Source organism: Bombina bombina, chromosome 4, assembly GCF_027579735.1.
Source record: "Bombina bombina isolate aBomBom1 chromosome 4, aBomBom1.pri, whole genome shotgun sequence".
Lineage (NCBI taxonomy): Eukaryota > Metazoa > Chordata > Amphibia > Anura > Bombinatoridae > Bombina > Bombina bombina.
In genome coordinates this window covers 724,099,796-724,124,098 of record NC_069502.1, presented here as the reverse complement: position 1 = coordinate 724,124,098, position 24,303 = coordinate 724,099,796, and the positions used below count along the sequence as shown (strand labels likewise).

Below are 24,303 nucleotides of genomic sequence, written 5' to 3'. Positions count from 1 at the left end.
TTTAGGGCCTGTACCATCCTCCGCCATTTCCTTTTGGTGGTAGGCCTCAGTGGAGAGCTCAAACATTTGAACATAGTTACCCTCCTGAATCCTTATAACCATTTTTGTTTGAGATTCTTGTGTAGGCTGAATGAGGGCCACAAATACATGTCCCCATACATAGCCGCCTTGTGTCTCAGTGTCGCCTCAGGGCTCGCAACCTCTGCTGGTACGGGAGGTGTCGGTAACGGAAAATAGGGTTCCATATGGGATGAACCAGGGGGAGGGGCAGACCCATGGCCTTCCTTTCCTCTACCAACTATTTCATCATCCTATACATTCTCTTCTGACCCTTGGCCTCCAACCCCAGGGACCTATCACTCTCTGATCCAGAATCATCCAAAGATGAGCTAAGCCCCTTGAGACCAGAAATCAAAGATGTCTTACCGGTTCCCAATGAACGCAGCACAGACGGGGGACTGGCGGAAGTCAAGCATTGCTCCACACGTCTCTGCTCCTCCTCTGTGTGGTAATCCAGACTGGAGTGTGCAGTAGAACCAGCTCCCTGGGATTCCATGATTCCCTGGAATGAGAATTGGGAGAGAGGAGTACCACGGGAAGAAGACAAGGCCCCCACTGCCCCAGCTGAAGCAGACTCTAAGCCCCCCTGACTGCTAAACATTCATAACATCAGACACACAACCCACTTGCACATCAAGCACTGCATTTGCAAACTGTACGTGCCTCGAAGGGCCCTGTTTTGCATCTACCTCCATTGCTTGACATAAGCTAGGCTGAGGGCCTGCACCTCTTTTGGCTGAAGCCCTAGTTGTAACCCCTATGTTAGTCCCACTGGGAGATACCCTAGAGGCACGCCCGTGCACACTACGCAATGCGCTTCTCATGCATGGACATGGCGCTACTCCTAACTGCCTGCCATGTAGAAGGCTGCCTGTCTAGGCCATGCGCCTGATTAACTGACATACCCCCAGTCAGGACTGCAGCCTGCTCATAATTACCATCCTGATCATGTATTGCAAGGCCTCCGCCCTGTGAAGAACCACCTGGTACACTCATACTCTGCCCCCCAGGCTTGGAAACCCCCTTTGCTGCCCGTGATTGCTGAGCCCCTGTGCCTTGCTGTGCCCCCCCTGAGGGCCTTGCCCCGACCTGGGGTACTCCTCTCTTACCTGTGGACCCTGGAGGAGAAGACGATGCTACCCTCTTGATGGCTGGCTTGCAAATGGCGGTTCCGGAAGTGATGTCACCAGAAGCGTCCAAGCCGGAAGTGACATAAGACTGCATGGCCGTAGATTCTCCTGCCACCACCTGAAGATACGGAGATGGATGAGGGGAACCAACGCCGGAAGCCATGACCGCAGGGGGAGGACCACCACCCGCATGGACCAACCCAAGGGACTGCAAGAGGGCCACTGTGGACGTAACAAATTTGCCAGACAGTGTGATCGATGGCAGAGGTAAGTATGAAGTGCTCACACTCGCCCTAGCCAACGAAACACCTTTGAGACACACATCCTGAAGTGAAGGGGATATACTAGTAGGGGGAACGCTGTCCCCAGGCCCACCGCTGGCTGACTGGGTGAGGGGAGGGAAGCTGGGCCTATCTCAGGGGAACCCACTATAGCCACCACCGCCACTACTGGGGGCAGGGGGAAGGGTCCCACCACAACATTGACCTCAGGGTAAAGGGAAGAGGCACCAACCGGGGTATGACTCACCGGAAACGGTGGCACCAAGTCCTCCTCGGAGTCAAAGTCGTTGATCAGTAAATCCCCCAACTCTTGATTCCTCACAGGTGCTTTTGAAGATCTCTTGGAATGATCCATGCTGCAACAGACTGCGATACTGGACTGTACAGATCCTACAAGCTGTGAAGACAAGCTGGAAAGTGGGTCTGGGGCCTGTAACCTGTCTTCTTATAGGTAAGCCAAATCCCCACCCATACTAATGCAACATTGTTGCCACTTCACAGCTATCACACACCTAAGGGCCTTAATTATTATGTTTGTTTCTGTTTCTGGTTATTCTGCCCTACATTGTCTTACATGCTAAGGGGGTTCATGGCAAATAGTAATGGAGGAGAGGAACTGGTATTAGGAAAGGTTAGTGTAGGTTGTATGCATCCCTGAACAGTAGAGTCTTTAGGGAGCGCTTGAAGCTTTCAAAACTATGGGAGAGTCTTGTGTAGCAAGGCAGAGAGTTCCACAAGATGAAAGCCAGTCTGGAGAAGTCCTGTAAACAGGAATGTGAGGAGGTAACAAGAAAGGAGGAGAATAGGCGGTCGTGAGCAGAGAGATGGGGATGGGAGGGAGAGTATCTGGAGACAAGGTCTAAGATATAGGGGGGAGTAGTGCAGTTGAGGGCTTTGTATGTCAGAGTCAGAATTTTATGTTTAATCCTGGAGGCAAGAGAAAGCCAGTGAAGGGATTGGCAGAGAGGTGCAGCAGATAAAGAGCGACTTATAGGGAAGATGAGTCTCGCAGAGGCATTCCTAATGGATTGTAAAGGAGCTAGGTGGCAGCTAGGGAGACCAGAGAGGACAAAGTTGCAGTAGTGAGAGTGGATTAAAATCATTTATATAAATATACATATTAAGACATGTATATGTATGTATCTCTAGGTTAAAGCCCTTTTTTTTCCTAACACCTGAGACCTCATATATTTGAGCCCTTATAACTTTTTTGTGCAATACAGGTAGCCCTCAGTTTACGCCGGGGTTAGGTTCCAGAAGGAATGGTTGTAAATTGAAACCGTTGTAAATTGAAACCCAGTTTATAATGTAAGTCAATGGGAAGTGAGGGATATAGGTTCCAGGACCCTCTCAAAATTGTCATAAGTAACACCTAATAAATTATTTTTAAAGCTTTGAAATGAAGACTTTAAATGCTAAACAGCATTATAAATCTAATAAAATAATCACACAACACAGAATATATAATTAAACTAAGTTAAATGAACAAAAACATTTGCTAAACAGCATTATAAACCTAATACAATAATCACACAACACAGACTTCACTTGAATTTTTCTGCAAACAGTTCTTTCTATGCATTCCAATCTGGACTGATTTATAGACAGGAAGATCTTGTTCCTTTGAAATCTGCTTGATAGCTCAGGTCTGGTTAAACTGATTAATTTCAGCTTGCTTGGCTTTGCTGCAACACAAGCGGACAGCTCCACCTAATGGCTATTTTAATAAATGCACTGCTTCTCAATGCTTTTCAATAGCAGTCACATGACTGGAAAAAAAGGTTGTTATTCTGAAACGGTGTAAATTGAACCGTTGTAAAACGAGGACCACCTGTATTTGTTTTGAATATTTTTTATTAGATAGTATTATTATGAGTGTAACTGTACTTTGTAATGTATTTTTGATGTGCTTTGTGACACTTTTTTGTTTTGCTAAACAGTTAACCAGAGCTCTGAAGACACAATAATAATTGTAGCATAAATCGCAAAATCGTCCAAGCAATCACATTTACTTTCAACTTGAAATATGAGCGGAAAACCCAACATGCTCAAACAGCCGTGATATACCCCTTATCGCTCACACATATCTGTTAACACGCCTTTCATAATCTTGCCCTTAATATGAAAATTTAGCCAAAAAAACACAAATGTGTCTAAAAACCAATGAGCATCTGCAATGGGAAATATGCATTCATGGGTTTTGTTTAAATTGTACCTTAACCCCTTAAGGAGAAGAAGGCCATTTTTCAATTGTCTTACCCTTAAGGACCAGGGCTATTTTTACATTTCTGCAGTGTTTGTGTTTAGCTGTAATTTTCCTCTTACTCATTTACTGTACCCACACATATTATATACCATTGTTCTCGCAATTAAATGGAATTTCTAAAGATACCTTTATTTTCATCATATCTTATAATTTACTATAAAAAAGATTATAAAATATGATGAAAAAATTAAAAAATACAAACTTTTTCTATCTTTGACCCCCAAAATCTGTTGCACATCTACAACCACCAAAAAATACCCATGTTAAATAGTTTCTAAATTTTGTCCTGAGTTTAGAAATACCCGATGTTTCTTTGCTTTTTTTGCAAGTTATACGCAGTAGCATTTTGCTATTTCCAAACCACTTTTTTTCAAAATTAGCGCTAGTTACATTGGAACACTCATATCTGCCAGGAATTCCTGAATATCCCTTTACATGTATATATATATATGTTTTTAGAAGACAACCCAAAGTATTGAGCTAGGCCCATTTTGGTATATTTCATGCCACCGTTTCACCGCCATATGCGATCAAATAAAAAAAAAATCGTTCCCTTTTTCACAAATTTTGTCACAAACTTTAGGATTCTCACTGAAATTATTTACAAACAGCTTGTGCAATTATGGCATAAATTGTTGTAAATGCTTCTCTGGGATCCCCTTTGTTCAGAAATAGCAGACATATATGGCTTTGGCGTTGCTTTCTCGTAATTAGAAGGCCGCTAAATGCCGCTGAGCATCACACGTGTATTATGCCCAGCAGTGAAGGGGTTAATTAGGGATTGTAGGGAGCTTGCAGGGTTAATTTTAGCTGAAGTGTAGAGGTCAGCCTCCCATCTGACACATCCCACCGCCTGATCCCTGAAAGTCTGCCAGTACTAAAATAAAAGTTTTTTTTTTCTTTTTCTCTAATATCTATTCAGCTGTGATGGACCCCCCTTACCCCCCAACCTCCCTGATGCCCCCCCAAACAGCTCTCTAACCCTCCCCCCACTACCTATTTGCTGCCATATTGGGTACTGGCAGCTGTCTGCTAGTACCCAGTTTGCCCCCCCCAAAAGCAGTATGTTTATTTTTTTTTTAAAAAAGATCGATTTTTTCTGTAGTGCAGGAGTACCCCCTCAATACCCCCCTCCCCCTCCTCCTCCCAGATCCTTTTATAATTATTTTATATATATTTTTATATATATTTTCCCCCCTGCCTCTCACTGTTTGCAACATTGGTAGCAGTGGATGCTGCGCGCGCGCCGCGCACACTCGCCCGCACACGCCCCCACAGTCCCTCCCCCACGCTTCCGGTACCCGGCGTGCACATTGCACACACAGGAACCGGTTGCCGGATAGCGATGGGCCGCCCATCCACCTCACTGCTAAGCTCCCACCCACCAACGATCGGCACCATCGCTACCGGTGCAGAGAGGGCCACAGAGTAGCTCTCTCTGCATTGGATGGTTGAAAAGGGTATTGCACGATTCCTCAATATCGAGGTATCAATGCAATACCCTGAGAGCTGCTGGAAGCGATCGCAATTGCTTCCAGCACATAATTAGACCAAGGACTTGCCAGGTACGTCCATTGTCACTAAGTGACAGTTTTTGCAGGACGTACCTGGCACGTCCTTGGTCGTTAGTATTCCTCTTCTGTTATGCACATATTTGTTCTCAAGTTTATGAACAGAATTTAAATTGATTCCAGCTCTCATGTCCTATCTGGCCAGACAGAATAAAACTTTGGACATTTTGTTTTAATAAAGCTGGTCTCAGCAACAATGTAAAATTGTCTTACAGCTTGAAGAGCTAATAACACAGATTTTCTATGACAGATAGACAAATGCCATTTTAACTTTGGCAATGCTTGAGGTACCATAAAAGCAGTTAATAAAAGCTGTTTGTCAGCTTTCATATAATGAATCAACAAGGGGCAAGCTTAAGCTTTTTATACTTTGCAATATGTAATGTACCTTATATATATCCTGGTATTTTATATGAAATATTATTCTGTTTTCTACCAAACTGTCTAATTGTAAATTTAAAGACAATGCTATAACAGTCGATTTGTTAAATCATTACTTTCTTTCATGTAATTAGCAAGAGTCCATGAGCTAGTGACGTATGGGATATACATTCCTACCAGGAGGGGCAAAGTTTCCCAAACCTCAAAATGCCTATAAATACACCCCTCACCACACCCACAATTCAGTTTTACAAACTTTGCCTCCGATGGAGGTGGTGAAGTAAGTTTGTGCTAGATTCTACGTTGATATGCGCTCCGCAGCAAGTTGGAGCCTGGTTTTCCTCTCAGCGTGCAGTGAATGTCAGAGGGATGTGAGGAGAGTATTGCCTATTTGAATGCAGTGATCTCCTTCTACGGGGTCTATTTCATAGGTTCTCTGTTATCGGTCGTAGAGATTCATCTCTTACCTCCCTTTTCAGATTGACGATATACTCTTATATATACCATTACCTCTGCTGATTCTCGTTTCAGTACTGGTTTGGCTTTCTACAAACATGTAGATGAGTGTCCTGGGGTAAGTAAATCTTATTTTCTGTGACACTCTAAGCTATGGTTGGGCACTTTGTTTATAAAGTTCTAAATATATGTATTCAAACATTTATTTGCCTTGACTCAGAATGTTCAACTTTCCTTATTCTTCAGACAGTCAGTTTCATATTTGGGATAATGCATTTGATTTAATCATTTTTTTCTTACCTTTTTCCCTGTGGGCTGTTAGGCTCGCGGGGGCTGAAAATGCTTCATTTTATTGCGTCATTTTTGGCGCGGACTTTTTTGGCGCAAAAATTATTTTCCGTTTCCGGCGTCATACGTGTCGCCGGAAGTTGCGTCACTTTTTGACGTTATTTTGCGCCAAAAATGTCGGCGTTCCGGATGTGGCGTCATTTTTGGCGCTAAAAAATATGGGCGTCGCTTTTGTCTCCACATTATTTAAGTCTCATTTTTCATTGCTTCTGGTTGCTAGAAGCTTGTTCTTTGGCATTTTTTCCCATTCCTGAAACTGTCATTTAAGGAATTTGATCAATTTTGCTTTATATGTTGTTTTTTCTCTTACATATTGCAAGATGTCTCACGTTGCATCTGAGCCAGAAGATACTACAGGAAAATCGCTGTCTAGTGCTGGATCTACCAAAGCTAAGTGTATCTGCTGTAAACTTTTGGTAGCTATTCCTCCAGCTGTTGTTTGTATTGATTGTCATGACAAACTTGTTAATGCAGATAATATTTCCTTTAGTAAAGTACCATTGCCTGTTGCAGTTCCTTCAACATCTAAGGTGCAGAATGTTCCTGATAACATAAGAGATTTTGTTTCTGAATCCATAAAGAAGGCTATGTCTGTTATTTCTCCTTCTAGTAAACGTAAAAAATCTTTTAAAACTTCTCTCCCTACAGATGAATTTTTAAATGAACATCATCATTCTGATTCTGATGACTCTTCTGGTTCAGAGGATTCTGTCTCAGAGGTTGATGCTGATAAATCTTCATATTTATTTAAAATGGAATTTATTCGTTCTTTACTTAAAGAAGTTCTAATTGCTTTAGAAATAGAGGATTCTGGTCCTCTTGATACTAATTCTAAACGTTTGGATAAGGTATTTAAATCTCCTGTGGTTATTCCAGAAGTTTTTCCTGTTCCTAATGCTATTTCTGCAGTAATTTCCAAAGAATGGGATAAATTGGGTAATTCATTTACTCCTTCTAAACGTTTTAAGCAATTATATCCTGTGCCGTCTGACAGATTAGAATTTTGGGACAAAATCCCTAAAGTTGATGGGGCTATTTCTACCCTTGCTAAACGTACTACTATTCCTACGTCAGATGGTACTTCGTTTAAGGATCCTTTAGATAGGAAAATTGAATCCTTTCTAAGAAAAGCTTATCTGTGTTCAGGTAATCTTCTTAGACCTGCTATATCTTTGGCTGATGTTGCTGCAGCTTCAACTTTTTGGTTGGAAACTTTAGCGCAACAAGTAACACATCATGATTCTCATGATATTATTATTCTTCTTCAGCATGCTAATAATTTTATCTGTGATGCCATCTTTGATATTATCAGAGTTGATGTCAGGTTTATGTCTCTAGCTATTTTAGCTAGAAGAGCTTTATGGCTTAAGACTTGGAATGCTGATATGGCTTCTAAATCAACTCTACTTTCCATTTCTTTCCAGGGTAACAAATTATTTGGTTCTCAGTTGGATTCTATTATTTCAACTGTTACTGGTGGGAAAGGAACTTTTTTTACCACAGGATAAAAAATCTAAGGGTAAAAACAGGGCTAATAATCGTTTTCGTTCCTTTCGTTTCAACAAAGAACAAAAGTCTGATCCTTCATCCTCAGGAGCAGTTTCAGTTTGGAAACCATCTCCAATCTGGAATAAATCCAAGCCAGCCAGAAAGGCAAAGCCTGCTTCTAAGTCCACATGAAGGTGCGGCCCTCATTCCAGCTCAGCTGGTAGGGGGCAGGTTACGTTTTTTCAAAGACATTTGGATCAATTCTGTTCACAATCTTTGGATTCAGAACATTGTTTCAGAAGGGTACGGAATTGGTTTCAAGATGAGACCTCCTGCAAAGAGATTTTTTCTTTCCCGTGTCCCAGTAAATCCAGTAAAAGCTCAAGCATTTCTGAATTGTGTTTCAGATCTAGAGTTGACTGGAGTAATTATGCCAGTTCCAGTTCAGGAACAGGGGATGGGGTTTTATTCAAATCTCTTCATTGTACCAAAGAAGGAGAATTCCTTCAGACCAGTTCTGGATCTAAAAATATTGAATCGTTATGTAAGGATACCAACGTTCAAGATGGTAACTGTAAGGACTATCTTGCCTTTTGTTCAGCAAGGGAATTTTATGTCCACAATAGATTTACAGGATGCATATCTGCATATTCCGATTCATCCAGATCATTATCGGTTCCTGAGATTCTCTTTTCTGGACAAGCATTACCAGTTTGTGGCTCTGCCGTTTGGCCTAGCTACAGCTCCAAGAATTTTTACAAAGGTTCTCGGTGCCCTTCTGTCTGTAATCAGAGAACAGGGTATTGTGGTATTTCCTTATTTGGACGATATCTTGGTACTTGCTCAGTCTTTACATTTAGCAGAATTTCATACGAATCGACTTGTGTTGTTTCTTCAAGATCATGGTTGGAGGATCAATTTACCAAAAAGTTCATTGATTCCTCAGACAAGGGTAACCTTTCTGGGTTTCCAGATAGATTCAGTGTCCATGACTCTGTCTTTAACAGACAAGAGACGTCTAAAACTGATTGCAGCTTGTCGAAACCTTCAGTCACAATCATTCCCTTCGGTAGCCTTATGCATGGAAATTCTAGGTCTTATGACTGCTGCATCGGACGCGATCCCCTTTGCTCGTTTTCACATGCGACCTCTTCAGCTTTGTATGCTGAATCAATGGTGCAAGGATTACACAAAGATATCTCAATTAATGTATTTAAAACCGATTGTTCGACACTCTCTAACGTGGTGGACAGATCACCATCGTTTAATTCAGGGGGCTTCTTTTGTGCTTCCGACCTGGACTGTAATTTCAACAGATGCAAGTCTCACAGGTTGGGGAGCTGTGTGGGGATCTCTGACGGCACAAGGAGTTTGGGAATCTCAGGAGGTGAGATTACCAATCAATATTTTGGAACTCCGTGCAATTTTCAGAGCTCTTCAGTTTTGGCCTCTTCTGAAGAGAGAATCGTTCATTTGTTTTCAGACAGACAATGTCACAACTGTGGCATACATCAATCATCAAGGAGGAACTCACAGTCCTCTGGCTATGAAAGAAGTATCTCAAATTTTGGTTTGGGCGGAATCCAGCTCCTGTCTAATCTCTGCGGTTCATATCCCAGGTGTAGACAATTGGGAAGCGGATTATCTCAGTCGCCAAATGTTGCATCCGGGCGAATGGTCTCTTCACCCAGAGGTATTTCTTCAGATTGTTCACATGTGGGAACTTCCAGAAATAGATTTGATGGCGTCCCATCTAAACAAGAAACTTCCCAGGTATCTGTCCAGATCCCGGGATCCTCAGGCGGAGGCAGTGGATGCATTATCTCTTCCTTGGAAGTATCATCCTGCCTATATCTTTCCGCCTCTAGTTCTTCTTCCAAGAGTAATCTCCAAGATTCTGAAGGAATGCTCGTTTGTTCTGCTGGTAGCTCCGGCATGGCCTCACAGGTTTTGGTATGCGGATCTTGTCCGGATGGCCTCTTGCCAACCGTGGACTCTTCCGTTAAGACCAGACCTTCTGTCACAAGGTCCTTTTTTCCATCAGGATCTGAAATCCTTAAATTTAAAGGTATGGAGATTGAACGCTTGATTCTTCGTCAAAGAGGTTTCTCTGACTCTGTGATTAATACTATGTTACAGGCTCGTAAATCTGTATCTAGAGAGATATATTATAGAGTCTGGAAGACTTATATTTCTTGGTGTATTTCTCATCATTTTTCTTGGCATTCTTTTAGAATTCCGAGAATTTTACAGTTTCTTCAGGATGGTTTAGATAAAGGTTTGTCCGCAAGTTCCTTGAAAGGACAAATCTCTGCTCTTTCTGTTCTTTTTCACAGAAAGATTGCTATTCTTCCTGATATTCATTGTTTCTTTCATGTAATTAACAAGAGTCCATGAGCTAGTGACGTATGGGATATACATTCCTACCAGGAGGGGCAAAGTTTCCCAAACCTTAAAATGCCTATAAATACACCCCTCACCACACCCACAAATCAGTTTTACAAACTTTGCCTCCAAGGGAGGTGGTGAAGTAAGTTTGTGCTAGATTCTACGTTGATATGCGCTCCGCAGCAAGTTGGAGCCCGGTTTTCCTCTCAGCGTGCAGTGAATGTCAGAGGGATGTGAGGAGAGTATTGCCTATTGAATGCAGTGATCTCCTTCTACGGGGTCTATTTCATAAGGTTCTCTGTTATCGGTCGTAGAGATTCATCTCTTACCTCCCTTTTCAGATCGACGATATACTCTTATATTTACCATTTCCTCTACTGATTCTCGTTTCAGTACTGGTTTGGCTTTCTACAAACATGTAGATGAGTGTCCTGGGGTAAGTAAGTCTTATTTTCTGTGACACTCTAAGCTATGGTTGGGCACTTTATTTATAAAGTTCTAAATATATGTATTCAAACATTTATTTGCCTTGACTCAGAATGTTCAACTTTCCTTATTTCCAGACAGTCAGTTTCATATTTGGGATTATGCTTTAAATTATCATATTTTGTCTTACCTCAAAAATTTGACTTTTTTCCCTGTGGGCTGTTAGGCTCGCGGGGGCTGAAAATGCTTCATTTTATTGCGTCATTTTTGGCGCGGATTTTTTTGGCGCAAAAATTCATTTCCGTTTCCGGCGTCATACGTGTCGCCGGAAGTTGCGTCATTTTTTGACGTTATTTTGCGCCAAAGATGTCGGCGTTCCGGATGTGGCGTCATTTTTGGCGCCAAAAGCATTTAGGCGCCAAATAATGTGGGCGTCTTATTTGGCGCCAAAAAATATGGGCGTCGTTTTTGTCTCCACATTATTTCAGTCTCATTTTCATTTGCTTCTGGTTGCTAGAAGCTTGATGTTTGGCATTTTTTTCCCATTCCTGAAACTGTCTTATAAGGAATTTGATTTATTTTGCTTTATATGTTGTTTTTTCTCTTACATATTGCAAGATGTCTCACGTTGCATCTGAGCCAGAAGATACTACAGGAAAACCACTGCCTGCTGGATCTACCAAAGCTAAGTGTATCTGCTGTAAACTTTTGGTAGCTATTTCTCCAGCTGTTGTTTGTAATAATTGTCATGACAAACTTGTTAAAGCAGATAATATTTCCTTTAGTGATGTACCATTGCCTGTTGCAGTTCCCTCAACATCTAAGGTGCAGAATGTTCCTGATAACATAAGAGATTTTGTTTCTGAATCCATAAAGAAGGCTATGTCTGTTATTTCTCCTTCTAGTAAACGTTTTGTACAAGCTTTGGTTCATATAAAACCTATCATTAATTCAATTTCTCCTCCTTGGAGTTTGAATTTGGTTCTGGGGGCTCTTCAAGCTCCTCCGTTTGAACCTATGCATTCATTGGACATTAAATTACTTTCTTGGAAAGTTTTGTTCCTTTTGGCCATCTCTTCTGCCAGAAGAGTTTCTGAATTATCTGCTCTTTCTTGTGAGTCTCCTTTTCTGATTTTTCATCAGGATAAGGCGGTGTTGCGAACTTCTTTTGAATTTTTACCTAAAGTTGTGAATTCCAACAACATTAGTAGAGAAATTGTGGTTCCTTCATTATGTCCTAATCCTAAGAATTCTAAGGAGAAATCGTTGCATTCTTTGGATGTTGTTAGAGCTTTGAAATATTATGTTGAAGCTACTAAATCTTTCCGAAAGACTTCTAGTCTATTTGTTATCTTTTCCGGTTCTAGAAAAGGCCAGAAAGCTTCTGCCATTTCTTTGGCATCTTGGTTGAAATCTTTAATTCATCTTGCCTATGTTGAGTCGGGTAAAACTCCGCCTCAGAGAATTACAGCTCATTCTACTAGGTCAGTTTCTACTTCCTGGGCGTTTAGGAATGAAGCTTCGGTTGATCAGATTTGCAAAGCAGCAACTTGGTCCTCTTTGCATACTTTTACTAAGTTCTACCATTTTGATGTATTTTCTTCTTCTGAAGCAGTTTTTGGTAGAAAAGTACTTCAGGCAGCTGTTTCAGTTTGAATCTTCTGCTTATGTTTTTCGTTAAACTTTATTTTGGGTGTGGATTATTTTCAGCAGGAATTGGCTGTCTTTATTTTATCCCTCCCTCTCTAGTGACTCTTGTGTGGAAAGATCCACATCTTGGGTAATCATTATCCCATACGTCACTAGCTCATGGACTCTTGCTAATTACATGAAAGAAAACATAATTTATGTAAGAACTTACCTGATAAATTCATTTCTTTCATATTAGCAAGAGTCCATGAGGCCCGCCCTTTTTTTGTGGTGGTTATGATTTTTTATAAAGCACAATTATTCCAATTCCTTATTTTATATGCTTTCGCACTTTTTTATCACCCCACTTCTTGGCTATTCGTTAAACTGAATTGTGGGTGTGGTGAGGGGTGTATTTATAGGCATTTTGAGGTTTGGGAAACTTTGCCCCTCCTGGTAGGAATGTATATCCCATACGTCACTAGCTCATGGACTCTTGCTAATATGAAAGAAATGAATTTATCAGGTAAGTTCTTACATAAATTATGTTTTTTTTTTAGAATCTCTGCACTACTGTGTTTAACACCTGCAATTAGAGTGCTGTTTACAAATCTATCTCTTGAATATCATGTAAAGCTCCTGCACTAATCTAATTAATCACTGTGTAGCAGAAATAGATAGATAATAGATAAATAAATAGATGATAAATAGATAGATACATAGATGATAGATGGATAATAAATAGGTAAATATATACATAGTTTGATAGATAGTTTCAAATATAGCTGATTGCTTTGTTATAAACCTATTTTATCACCTTTTTATAAATAGGATTATAAAATATAAAATATACAATCAGATTGTTGACTATTACAAACTTGAAAATCTGAAGTTGATTTTGAGATATTTCATTTTTTTTACTCAAATCCATTATAACTGTGCACATTTTACTCAAATCCATTATAACTGTGTGAACTGTTATAAAATGTGGATCCATGTGAAAGTGTTTTCTGATTAATTGGAATATCTAAGTAAACAGTTTTCTGATGGAGTGGAATATTTTGGTTAAGTTTAATGGGAAATATATGGAAAGTAAAGACATTAAGAAGACAATTTTCTAGGCTTTTTCACCTTCATGGTTACACATTGTAAGAAATCATGATGAATATATTGCCAGAAATCCATGCAATTATACAAGAAAGTTAGAACTTTGGTTTTAAAAGTGTTACAGCTACTTTACTGCTAAAACAACAAATCTAATGGTGGCCTAAGACTTTTGCACAGTACTGTATATTTGTATATATCTTTATGTATAGATATTTATTGTACCAAAATATCATCAGATATATGTAAAAAAATACGTATTTATGAATAAATAGAATATATTCTTCTATGTAAAGAATATTGGAATGTGAAATATTCATATTTTCATGCACACATGAGAATATGCAATCATGTTTGAGCTCAATTTCTATGGAGAATACGTGAATGTGCAAGCAAATATACTAAGTTCGGCTTTTTGCGCTTGTCGGGTTAGCACACAAGTGAAAACAGTTTACTTTCAACTTTAATATGAGTGCAAAAAGCGTACTTCTAGTGCAGTTAACGTTCGAACGGTAGTGTTAAATAGCTCTCGACTTGTAATCTGGCCCTTAATCATTAAAGGGACTCTGAACCAAAATGTTTTCTTACATGATTCAGATAGAGCATCAAATTTTAAGCAACTTTCTAACTTACTCCTATTATCAAATTTTCTTTGTTCTCTTGCTATCTTTATTTTAAAATCAGGAATGTAAATCTTAGCAGCCAGCCCATTTTAGGATCAGAACCATGGATAGTGCTTTCTTATTGGAGGCTTACATCTACCCACCAATAAGCAAGCATAACCCAGGTTCTCAACCAAAAATGGGCCGGCACCTATGCATCACATTCCTGCTTTTCAAATAAAGATAGCAAGAGAATAAAGAAAAATTGATAAAATTGAGTAAATTAGAAAGTTGCTTAAAATGTCATGCTCTATCTGAATCATGAAAGAAAAATTTGGGGTCAGTGTCCCTTTAAATACAAATTGATTTTAAGATTAGTTAAAAGTGAGTCTCTTTTGCAAATCTCAAAATGAATTTGTTTTCAATTCTTCACCAGAAGAACTGTTAGCCAAAGCTTTAAAAAAATAATCAAGTGATGCTGTGGTGGAATAAAATTCATTATTTGGATGTACTTGAAACAAAAGCTGATCTGCCTTTGTTATTGAAAACCTTTGGATCAAAATACATATATAAAAGCCAGATCACTAGATCCTACCAGCCTTAAAAAATGCTAGTTTCACAGTTTTTTAGGAGCTGCCTGTATCCCAAATATATAGTATATACATAAGTGCATTGGAACCCATTGCAGGTAAGTTGCTGTAAACATGTAAAATCATTGTTTTGCAATATTCATATTTAATTTAAGTGTTTAACTGTGTTTGTTCTGTAAATCTTTTATATTCCAATGTTCTTCACATAGGGGAATATGTTCTAAGTATTTATAAATAGATATTCCCATATATATGTAAATATACAAATAACTTAAAGGGACACTGAACCCAAATTTTTTCTTTCGTGATTCAGATAGCGCATGCAATTTTCAGCAACTTAATAATTTACTCCTGTTATTAATTTTTCTTCGTTCATTTGCTATCTTTATTTGAAAAAGAAGGCATCTAAGCGTCTTTTTTTTGGTTCACAACTCAGGACAGCACTTTTTTTTATTGGTGGATGAATTTATCCACCAATCAGCAAGAATAACCCAGGTTATTCACCAAAAATGGGCCGGCATCTAAACTTACATTCTTGCATTTCAAATAAAGATACCAAGAGAATTAAGAAAATTTGATAATAGGAATAAATTAGAAAGTTGCTTAAAATTGCCTGCTCTATCTGAATCACGAAAGAAAAAAATTGAGTTCAGTGTCCCTTTAAAAGTATAGGAAACCCCAATTTTTTCTGCCATGATTTAGATAGAACATACACTTTTAATTAACTTTCCAATTTACTTCTATTATCAAATTTGCTTTGCTAAAGGAGCAACATTGCACTACTGGCAGCTAGCTAAACACATCTAATTAGCCAATCACAAGATACAGATGTGTGCACGCACCAATCAGTAACTAGCTTCCACTAGTGTAGGATATGTGCGTATTCTTTTTCATCAAGGGATAACAAGAGAATGAAGCACATTTGAAAATAGAAGTGAATTTAAAAGTGTCTTAAAATTACATGCTCTATTTGAATAATGCAAGTTTAATTTTGGCTTTCCTTTCCCTTTAACAATGTAAAATAAAATGATCCCTCAGTTTATGCAATTATTATTTTTTGTGGTATTCTCCGAACCCTTAAATATTTCAGTCTTACATAGGGCTCCAAATTACAAAGTCTGCAAGAGAATTATATAAGCTTTCACAGCTGCTGAAGGTCCAGTCACTTCAGTATACTCCCATATCAATATCTCCTTCTTTTGCTCTATAAAAGATTCTTCTCAGTATTCTGCCGTTGAGGACAGCCAGTTGTGTTAAATGATTATTTACAATTTACCAAGTTCAGATTGGGAAAAAAAAAAAAGTTAAAAAGAGAGTTTTAGACCATTCTCAACATCATGTTGTGTAGCAGAATAGGGTGAAGATAAATAAATACTGATACATTTAGAAGAATTCATATTCGTATCCATTTTACTAGATGGCACTATTAGCTGCAATTGTCAATGTTGATAATTAATCTAGTTTACTAATAATTCAATATATTTTTTTCTCAGCTGTTAAATATTTAAATGTCTGTGGTAACAGATTTTTCATTAATAGTTCTTAATCAATTATCTGTTAAAAAAATTAAAATCATGAAATGTACTAATATATAGTTATTTTAAAATTCTTGAAAATTCTAGGAATTTAAAATCAATCTATTATTTTGCCTCAAAACTGACCTGAGCCACTATCTTAGCACTCTGATTTGATTTTCAGATATTTATATCTGTGAAATTGACTGAAGGTTTGTAGTTTCCATTTGACTGCTATTTGCCACAAACACTTAAAAGGACAGTAAAGGCAAACAAAATCTTTCATGATTTAAATAGGGCATGTAATTTTAAACAACTTTCCAATTTACTTTTATTACCAATTTTGCTTTGTTCCCTTGGTATTTTTAGTTGAAAGCTAAATCTAGGAGGTTCATGTGCTAATTTCTTAGACCTTGAAGACTGCCTCTAATCGGAAAGCATTTTGACAGTTTTTCACCACTAGAGGGCGTTCATGTGTTTCATATAGATAACATTGAGCTCCGGCACGTGAAGCTCCTAAGAGAAAGCACTGATTGGCTAAAAATGCATGTCTGTCAAAAGAACTGAAATAAGGGGGCAGTTTGCAGAGGCATAGATACAAGGTAATCACAGAGGTAAAAAGTATATTAATATAACTGTGTTGGTTATGCAAAATTGGGGAATGGGTAATAAAGGGATTATCTACCTTTTTAAACAACAAAAATTCTCGTGTTTACTGTCCCTTTAAAATTTTACCTGTTTTCCAATATGAAGATCTTCAGCCAATGATACAAGGGTTGCCACCCCAGCCATGTTTTTCCGGACACTTATGAGTTACACATGCTGCAGGGTGTGCAGGGAGGAACATGAATAGTGCTGTCCAGGGTCACTATTTTTGGGCTATCCTGCAAAATAATGTATGTTTCCCTCTGCACACCCTGCAGCATGTGTAACTCATAAGTGGCGACCCTAAATGACACAGTGAAAACTACTGCACATATTCTATGAGATTTTGCAGGGTGACTGAGCAAATTATATACCATTTACTTAGCTTTATTTATTTAAATTGAATAGATTTGGCAATATACATCCTCAGATTCAGGTCATTGTGACGTTTCTGATGTAGTCTAGTAGGATAGAGTAGATAGAGTATGTCATTTTAAACAGCGTTCCAATTTACTTATATTAGCTAATGTTCTTTGTTCACTTGGCATCATTTGTTGAAAAGCATACCTAGGTAGGCTCAGGAGCAGTAATGCACTGCTTGGAGCTATATGCTGAATGGTGGCTGCACATATATAAGCCTCTAGTCATTGGCTCACCTGATGTGTTCAGCTAGCTCCCAATGTGCATTGCTGCTCCTTTGATAAAGATTAATAAGAGAATGAAGTTGATTTGATAATAAAAGCTTAAAACTGCATGCTCTATCTGAATCATGAAAGAAAGAAATTTGGGTTACATGTACCTTTGATATTAATGTTTTTCTTTAGATATAGGAAAAATATTAAAGTGTTCAACAGCTCTGTGGATTGATTTGTATTTCCATATGTTTAAATCATTTTAAGTATATTTAATATATATTTATATATTTATATTTAATCATGAAACAAAACAAATTTTGCATTCATGTCTCTTTAATATTTTTGCATTAGATATACCAAAAATATTTAAAGGGACAGAAAACCTACATTTTTTCTTTCATGATTTAGAAAGAGCATACAGTTTAAAAAAATAATAAATCTAATTTACATCTATTATCTAATTTGTTTTATTCTCTTGATATGCTGTGCTGAAAAGCATATCTAGGCTCAGTAGCTGCTGATTGGTGGCTGCACATAGATGCCTCGTGTAATTGGCTCACCCATGTACATTGCTGTTTCTTTAACAAATATATCTAAAAAAATAAGCAAATTAGATAATAGAAGTAAATTGGAATGCTATTTAAAATGATATTATCTGCCTGAATAATATGATAAAAAAATGGGTTTAGTATGCCTTTAAAGGGACATGAAACCCAATTTTTTTCTTTCATGATTCTGATAGAGCTTGCAATGTTAAGCACCTTTCTAATTTTCTCCTATTATTTTTTTCTTCATTTTCTTGGTATACTTTGTTGAAGGAGCAACAACAATGCACTACTGGTTTCTAACTGAAGACATGGGTGAGCCAATGACAATAAGTTACAGTATATATATGCAGCCACCAATCAGCAGCTAGAACCTAGGTTCTTTGCTGCTCCTGAGCTTTCCTAGATAAACCTTTCAGCAAAGAATAACAAGAGAAGGAAGCAAATTAAATAATAGAAGTAAATTGGAAAGTTGTTTAAAATTGTATTCTCTATCTGAGTCACTAAGGACAAATTTTGGGTTTCATGTCCTTTTAAGTGCTCAACAGCTCAGTGGATTGCTTTGTAGATACATACATTTGAATCATCTGAAATGTTTTTAATTTGTCATCTATTTTGTTTTGCATATAGTAGTAGATGTATGCCAACCCCCCCCCCCCCAGAAATGTACTTTTAATTTATTCTCTTGGTATCCTTTGTGAAAAATATACCAAGGATGGAATGCTTAGAGCAGCAACACACTTAGGGTTTTCTTGGACACTTATGAGTTACACATGCTGCAGGGTGTGCAGTGAGGAACATGTATTGTGTTTCTTGACAGCACTATTTATATGCACTATTTATATTCCTCCCTGCACACCCTGCAGCATGTGTAACTTATAAGTGTCCAGTAAAACATAGCTGAGGTGGCAACCCTAAATACACTACTGGGAGCTAGCTGGTAATTAGTAACTACTCATTTATGTCTCTTGCCATTGGCTCACCAGATGTGTTCCGCTAGGTCTCAGAAGTACATTGCTGCTATGCAGTTAAGTTTAAAAGAACATTAAAGGGACATGAAACCCAAAATGTTTCATTCACAATTTAGGTAGAACACACAATTTTAAACAACTTTCCAGTTGACCTCTATTATCAAATTTGTTTCATTCTCTTGGTATTCTTTGTTGAAGGAGCACCAATGGACTACTGGTTTCCAACTGAACACATGGGTGAGCCAATGACAATCGATATATATATATATTTATATGCAGGCTCCAATAAGCAGCTACAGCCTAGGTTCTTTGCTGCTCCTGAGCTTACCTAGATACACCTTTCAGAAATGGATAACAAGAGAATGAAGCAAATTAAATAATATAAGTAAATTGGAAAGTTGATTAAAATGGTATGTTCTATCTGAATCATAAATGTCTTATTATGACTTTACTGTTCCTTAAAACATCTATTACTTTTGTGTAAAATTGTGTTTGTCCAATGCTCTTTAAAAGGTCAAATTCTGTATTGTGCAAATCAAATAGCTAGCAATTTGGAGCAGTTTGAAAACCTACCGGATTTGCTTTTCATTTTCTCTAGGTAGAGTGAGACAAGGTACACATTTTACACAAAAGCAAGAGGTGTTAATGTCCCTTTTACTATGTGTTTAAATGCAAAGTTATATGCAGGGAATAGTGCAAAAATAAAATGTCTAACGCAGACTATTTTCTTTTTGCACCTTTTGTTCCTTTAGCAACATATCAAGTGAAAGAAATTGTTTAACTAGAACATGTTTTAATGTAATGGAACAGTTTATTTCTACAGTAGATTGTCCCTATAAGTAGTGTCTTTATTATTGCATAAATTAATCTGTTGTTGAACTGCCTGAATAGAACCATATATGTGCCAATTATTACAAAAAGGGGCTACAATCAACAGGTGAAAGACTTTAGACACCCAGGTCTGAAAATGCATTGGAGGCAGAATCTTAATAATTGTCTGCAAATACACAGGTGCTGTCTGTTGTCATTGGTTGCTAAAAACACCTGTGGCTTATACTGTGGATCTGTTTATATAAAACCCAAGCTGGTTAGAACTTAAAGCAGAACAAGCTGTAGACTTTGGGTGAGTGGTAGTTAATGTCAAAGTACTTTTTTTTAATAATTTCATCTTGACCTGTGAAGTTTTAGTAGTACTGATCTATGTGCTTAAGCATATTTGGGATGTCACAAGTAAGTAATTAACTCATTTGTATAGTATTTCTTTTTGCTGAAGTGAACTTTCTCAAAAAAATACCTAGATATGCAGAGCTCTGAATGGGAACGTTAGAACTAAGTTTTTGTAATAGCAGCACTAGACATGACAGTAGTCCCATGTGATCTTCAACCTATATATTTTGTCTTGTTAGGGTAGATCAAGCTTCTAAATAACTGGTTTGAAACCTTTTGTGCTGCCTGTGTTGAATATGGAAGCTACCAAGAAAAAGATTTCCTACAGTGCACTAGAGAGAGATCTGAGAGGGAAAACAAGGACAAACTACACCAGATTTCTTTACAGGGTATTGAAACAAGTAAGTACACACATGCAATTACCTAAATATGTATAGCTAAGATGAGGTAAAACGTTGATACAACTTTCAGGGGGGGGGGGGGGCGGGTCATGATCTCTAATTGAAGGGTAGTAGGTTTAGGAGTAATTTGCAGAATTGCTTCATAGAATGAATTTCCTGTAGAGGTAGTAAAGACTGTTACTGTGGGGGACTTCAATAATGCCTGGGATAAGCATAAGGTCATTTTATAAACTAAATGTTACATGATTTTGGGTAGATTTGTTGGGCCTTTGGTTCTTATATGCTGTAAAAAATGGTTTCTATGTGGTACTTTTTTTTTTTTTTTTTTTAATTGCCTTTGCTATAAATGCTTCCTCCCTAGCGAAGACAAGTTATAGTTTGTGTAGTAAAAAAAAAAAGTAGGCTACAAAATACTTGAAGCTGCTACATGATGCAGTGACTGATAAGATCAGTGCACAGACTCATTTTACAGGTAGCCCTAAATTGCCAAAAGTGAGAAACTCACCAGGCATTCCAAATAGTTTAGTTTAATATGCAGACTTTTTGCAAATCCTAAAGTAAATGGTGTGGGTCCCCACCTCATTCTCTAATTCCACACTTAAATTTAGAGATCTATTTATTACATATTCCCCAGTTTTGCATAACACTGTTGTATTACTTTTTACCTCTGCTTAACTAACTTGTATCTAAACCTCTGCAGCAGGGTTGCCACCTCAGCCATGTTTTCCTGGACACTTATGCGTTACATATGCTGCAGGGAGGAATATGAATAGTGCTGTCCAGAAACACAATACATGTTCCTCCCTGCAACATGTGTAACTCATAAGTGTCCAGGAAAACATGGCTGAGGTGGCAACCCTACACTGCAGACTACCCCCCTTATCTGTTCTTTTTACATGCTTTGAATTTTAGCTAGTCAGTGCTGACTCACAAATAACTCCACAGGAGTGAACGCAATGTCTATGGCACACATGACCTAGCACTATAGCAGTGAAACTTGGATAAGAGGCTGCCTTCAAGGGTTTAGAAATTGGCATATGAGCTTTCAACAAGTACCAAGAGAACAAAGCAAATTTTATGTTAAAAGTAAACTGGAAAGTTGTTTAAATGTGCATGTCATCTCTGAATAATGAAAATTTAACTAGACTGTCCCTTTAAATGCTGGTGAATTTAATTATGTACAGAACAAGTCGGGAGGTAGCATTCTTGGCTTAACAGTTGTTTGCCAAGTTATTTGAGGCAAAACGCTTATATTGTACGTTCGTTTCTAATATGTTCTCAAACTAAAGTGAGTCTTGTTTCCCTTAAATTTGGCTAGAAATATTTTGTGAAGTCCGTCCATGTGCTAGGCTTCCCAGCATGTGCATAATAAATAAAACCTTTTATTGAACACCGGCAAATAGTCACCACAAGCATTATTTTATATACCCTGGAAACAACTCTGCCTTAAAGTATATTGGCATTTTCTATAGCTAGGGAGAATCAGAACCATATCAAATAGGGGAAGCTATAAATTATATCCCATTACTTATATACTTTGGCTATTTCTGCCACAATTTACAATCAATTTTGAGATTTTTCTTAATTTAAGAGTTAATGTAGGGCTCTTGTCTTGCAGATCTTATGTGCTCTGCACTGTATTTGGGTTATATCAGCTTAATGCTCTGCAAAGGTTATGTAGCATTTAGAGAGACTCTAACCTTGCTATTTTAAAGGCACATTGAACACCAAATATACATTTTAAGCATATTGGTGTGTGTGTGGGGGGGTATTCCTTTTATTCCTTTTGTCATAGGTGCTGCCATGTTTAAATCTAGCTTTTACTGTGTTCCCGTGCTAATGTGTTTACGCATGTGCAGCAAATCTCCTTCAGATACCTGGAGGGAAACCTAGGTTCCAATATGTCAGCAGCCATAATTAAAGGGGAGTGCATGAATGTTTACTTTTTAATATCCCTTTAAACCAGGGATGGGAAACGTTGTACCTCCAGATGTTTCAGAACTACATCTCCCATGATGCTCAACTGGACTTCAGAGTGCCTAAGCATCATGGGTAATGCAGTTCTGAAACATCAGGAGTGCCAAGGTTCCCTATCACTGCTTTAAACTAATTGTACATTTCTCCCAAGTTCATTTTAAGCACCAACTATTAGTGGGATATTTGATCTTGCAATCTGTTGCCAAGATCCTTTCTTTATCATTTTTTTTTTTTTTTGCCATGCAGTAGAAAACTACAACATATTTGGTTTCAATAGTTTTGATAATTCCAAATGTTAAAGATTCAAGTGTTCATGGAAGTATTTTTTAGTGACCATCAAAATTACTTTTAATCTGTGGCTGTTGCAGGGACGTGAAGATCAAAGTCTGGCCCAGAATGTTTCAAAAGATGTACTGGTCTCCATAGCTACAGAAGCTGCAAGATTGTCCCTCTACAACAAGAGAAGAACTATTACTTGCAAGGAGATCAGAACTGCTGTGGCTAATATCCTCCCCATGGTTAATTCTCTGGACTCTACAGATCCCAAAAATTTGTAAAATGCATATGTGGGTGCTTTAATATATAAAGGGTTATGGAGTTTTAATTTATGTTCTAAAAAATAAATGTATTTTAACTTACAAAGTTTGACTTGACTAAATTCATGTATGTGAATGACGGGGTGGTAAGCATTCCACTAGGATGAATGTGCTTACTAGACCAATGAAACCTTATGTTCTCTATGAAATAGAGATCTGCATGCCAGGGAGCTTTCTATGATCGGGCTTTGACTGAGCATCTACCTACTTCTATTCAACTCGAGTGACTGAAACTTCTAACTTTTAGAGGAGGGATTTCATCCCTTGCATCAGGGTTCATATGACATTACAATTTATAGGTGAGCCTCTGTGCAATAGTCATTGAGGTTTGGCAACCTTTTTGTCATCTCTTATATAAAACACTAAGGAACAAAAGACTCCTTTTTGCAAATAGGATGCTGCTCTTCACTGTTAAATAAGGGGTTGGAAGTTATGGTTGCTATTAAATTACAATGGTATGTGATAATCTTGTATAACAATATGCATATGGGAGGGGAAGGTGAAGTCCTTTGTTTCTGAAGCAGCATCAGGATTTGCAAGTAGGAATGGGCCGAGATTCTGATTTGGTATTTGTTTGAAGAATTCCAAATATAGCAACTGCATTCTGGGGTGTGTGTGGGTTGTTGTGGTTTATTTTTTTTTTTTTTTTTTTTCTCTCCACTGGATATACCAGTTTGTGTGTAACATGCAAAGATCTGGAATTGAACTAATCTGTGTGGAGCAATTTCAAACTGACATATCTAGCTCCAAAAATGGCTGAAATTTCATCCATGCCTAATAAGCAGTTGTATGGCTAGCAGGAAGTAAATATATATTTTTAATCCATTCAAACTATAATTGACTACTGGCTTTGCACTTACTGTTGATTTTATTTTGGATACCATTTGAATAATTGTGAATTATCTGTTTTTGTTCTTTACTAGACAAGATGTATATGTACTGGAACCATTTAAAGGGACATAATACTCATATGCTAAATCATTTGAAACTGATGCAGTATAAGTGTAAAAAGCTGACAGGAAAATATCACCTGAGCATCTCTGTTAAAAAAGGAAGATATTTTACCTCACAATTTCCTCAGCTCAGCAGAGTAAGTTCTGTGTAAAAAGTTGCCCAGCTGCAGGTAAAAAAA

General features: G+C 37.9%; 1 protein-coding gene across 2 annotated transcripts; it reads left to right on the top strand.

Annotated features, from left to right (window-relative positions):
* Positions 1-1,796: 1,796 nt before the first annotated feature.
* On the top strand, positions 1,797-23,217 carry LOC128655567 (uncharacterized). 2 transcript variants are annotated; one of them, XM_053709164.1, is made up of 3 exons: positions 1,797-1,922; positions 20,437-20,598; positions 22,944-23,217. In XM_053709164.1, exons 2-3 carry the CDS (start codon positions 20,494-20,496, stop codon positions 23,130-23,132), a joined length of 294 nt encoding a protein of 97 aa, XP_053565139.1. In that variant the 5' UTR covers positions 1,797-1,922; positions 20,437-20,493; the 3' UTR covers positions 23,133-23,217. The 2 variants fall into 2 exon arrangements, with proteins under 2 accessions (XP_053565139.1, XP_053565140.1); XM_053709165.1 differs by lacking the exon at positions 1,797-1,922 and having other exon boundaries at positions 20,410-20,598.
* Positions 23,218-24,303: the final 1,086 nt, after the last annotated feature.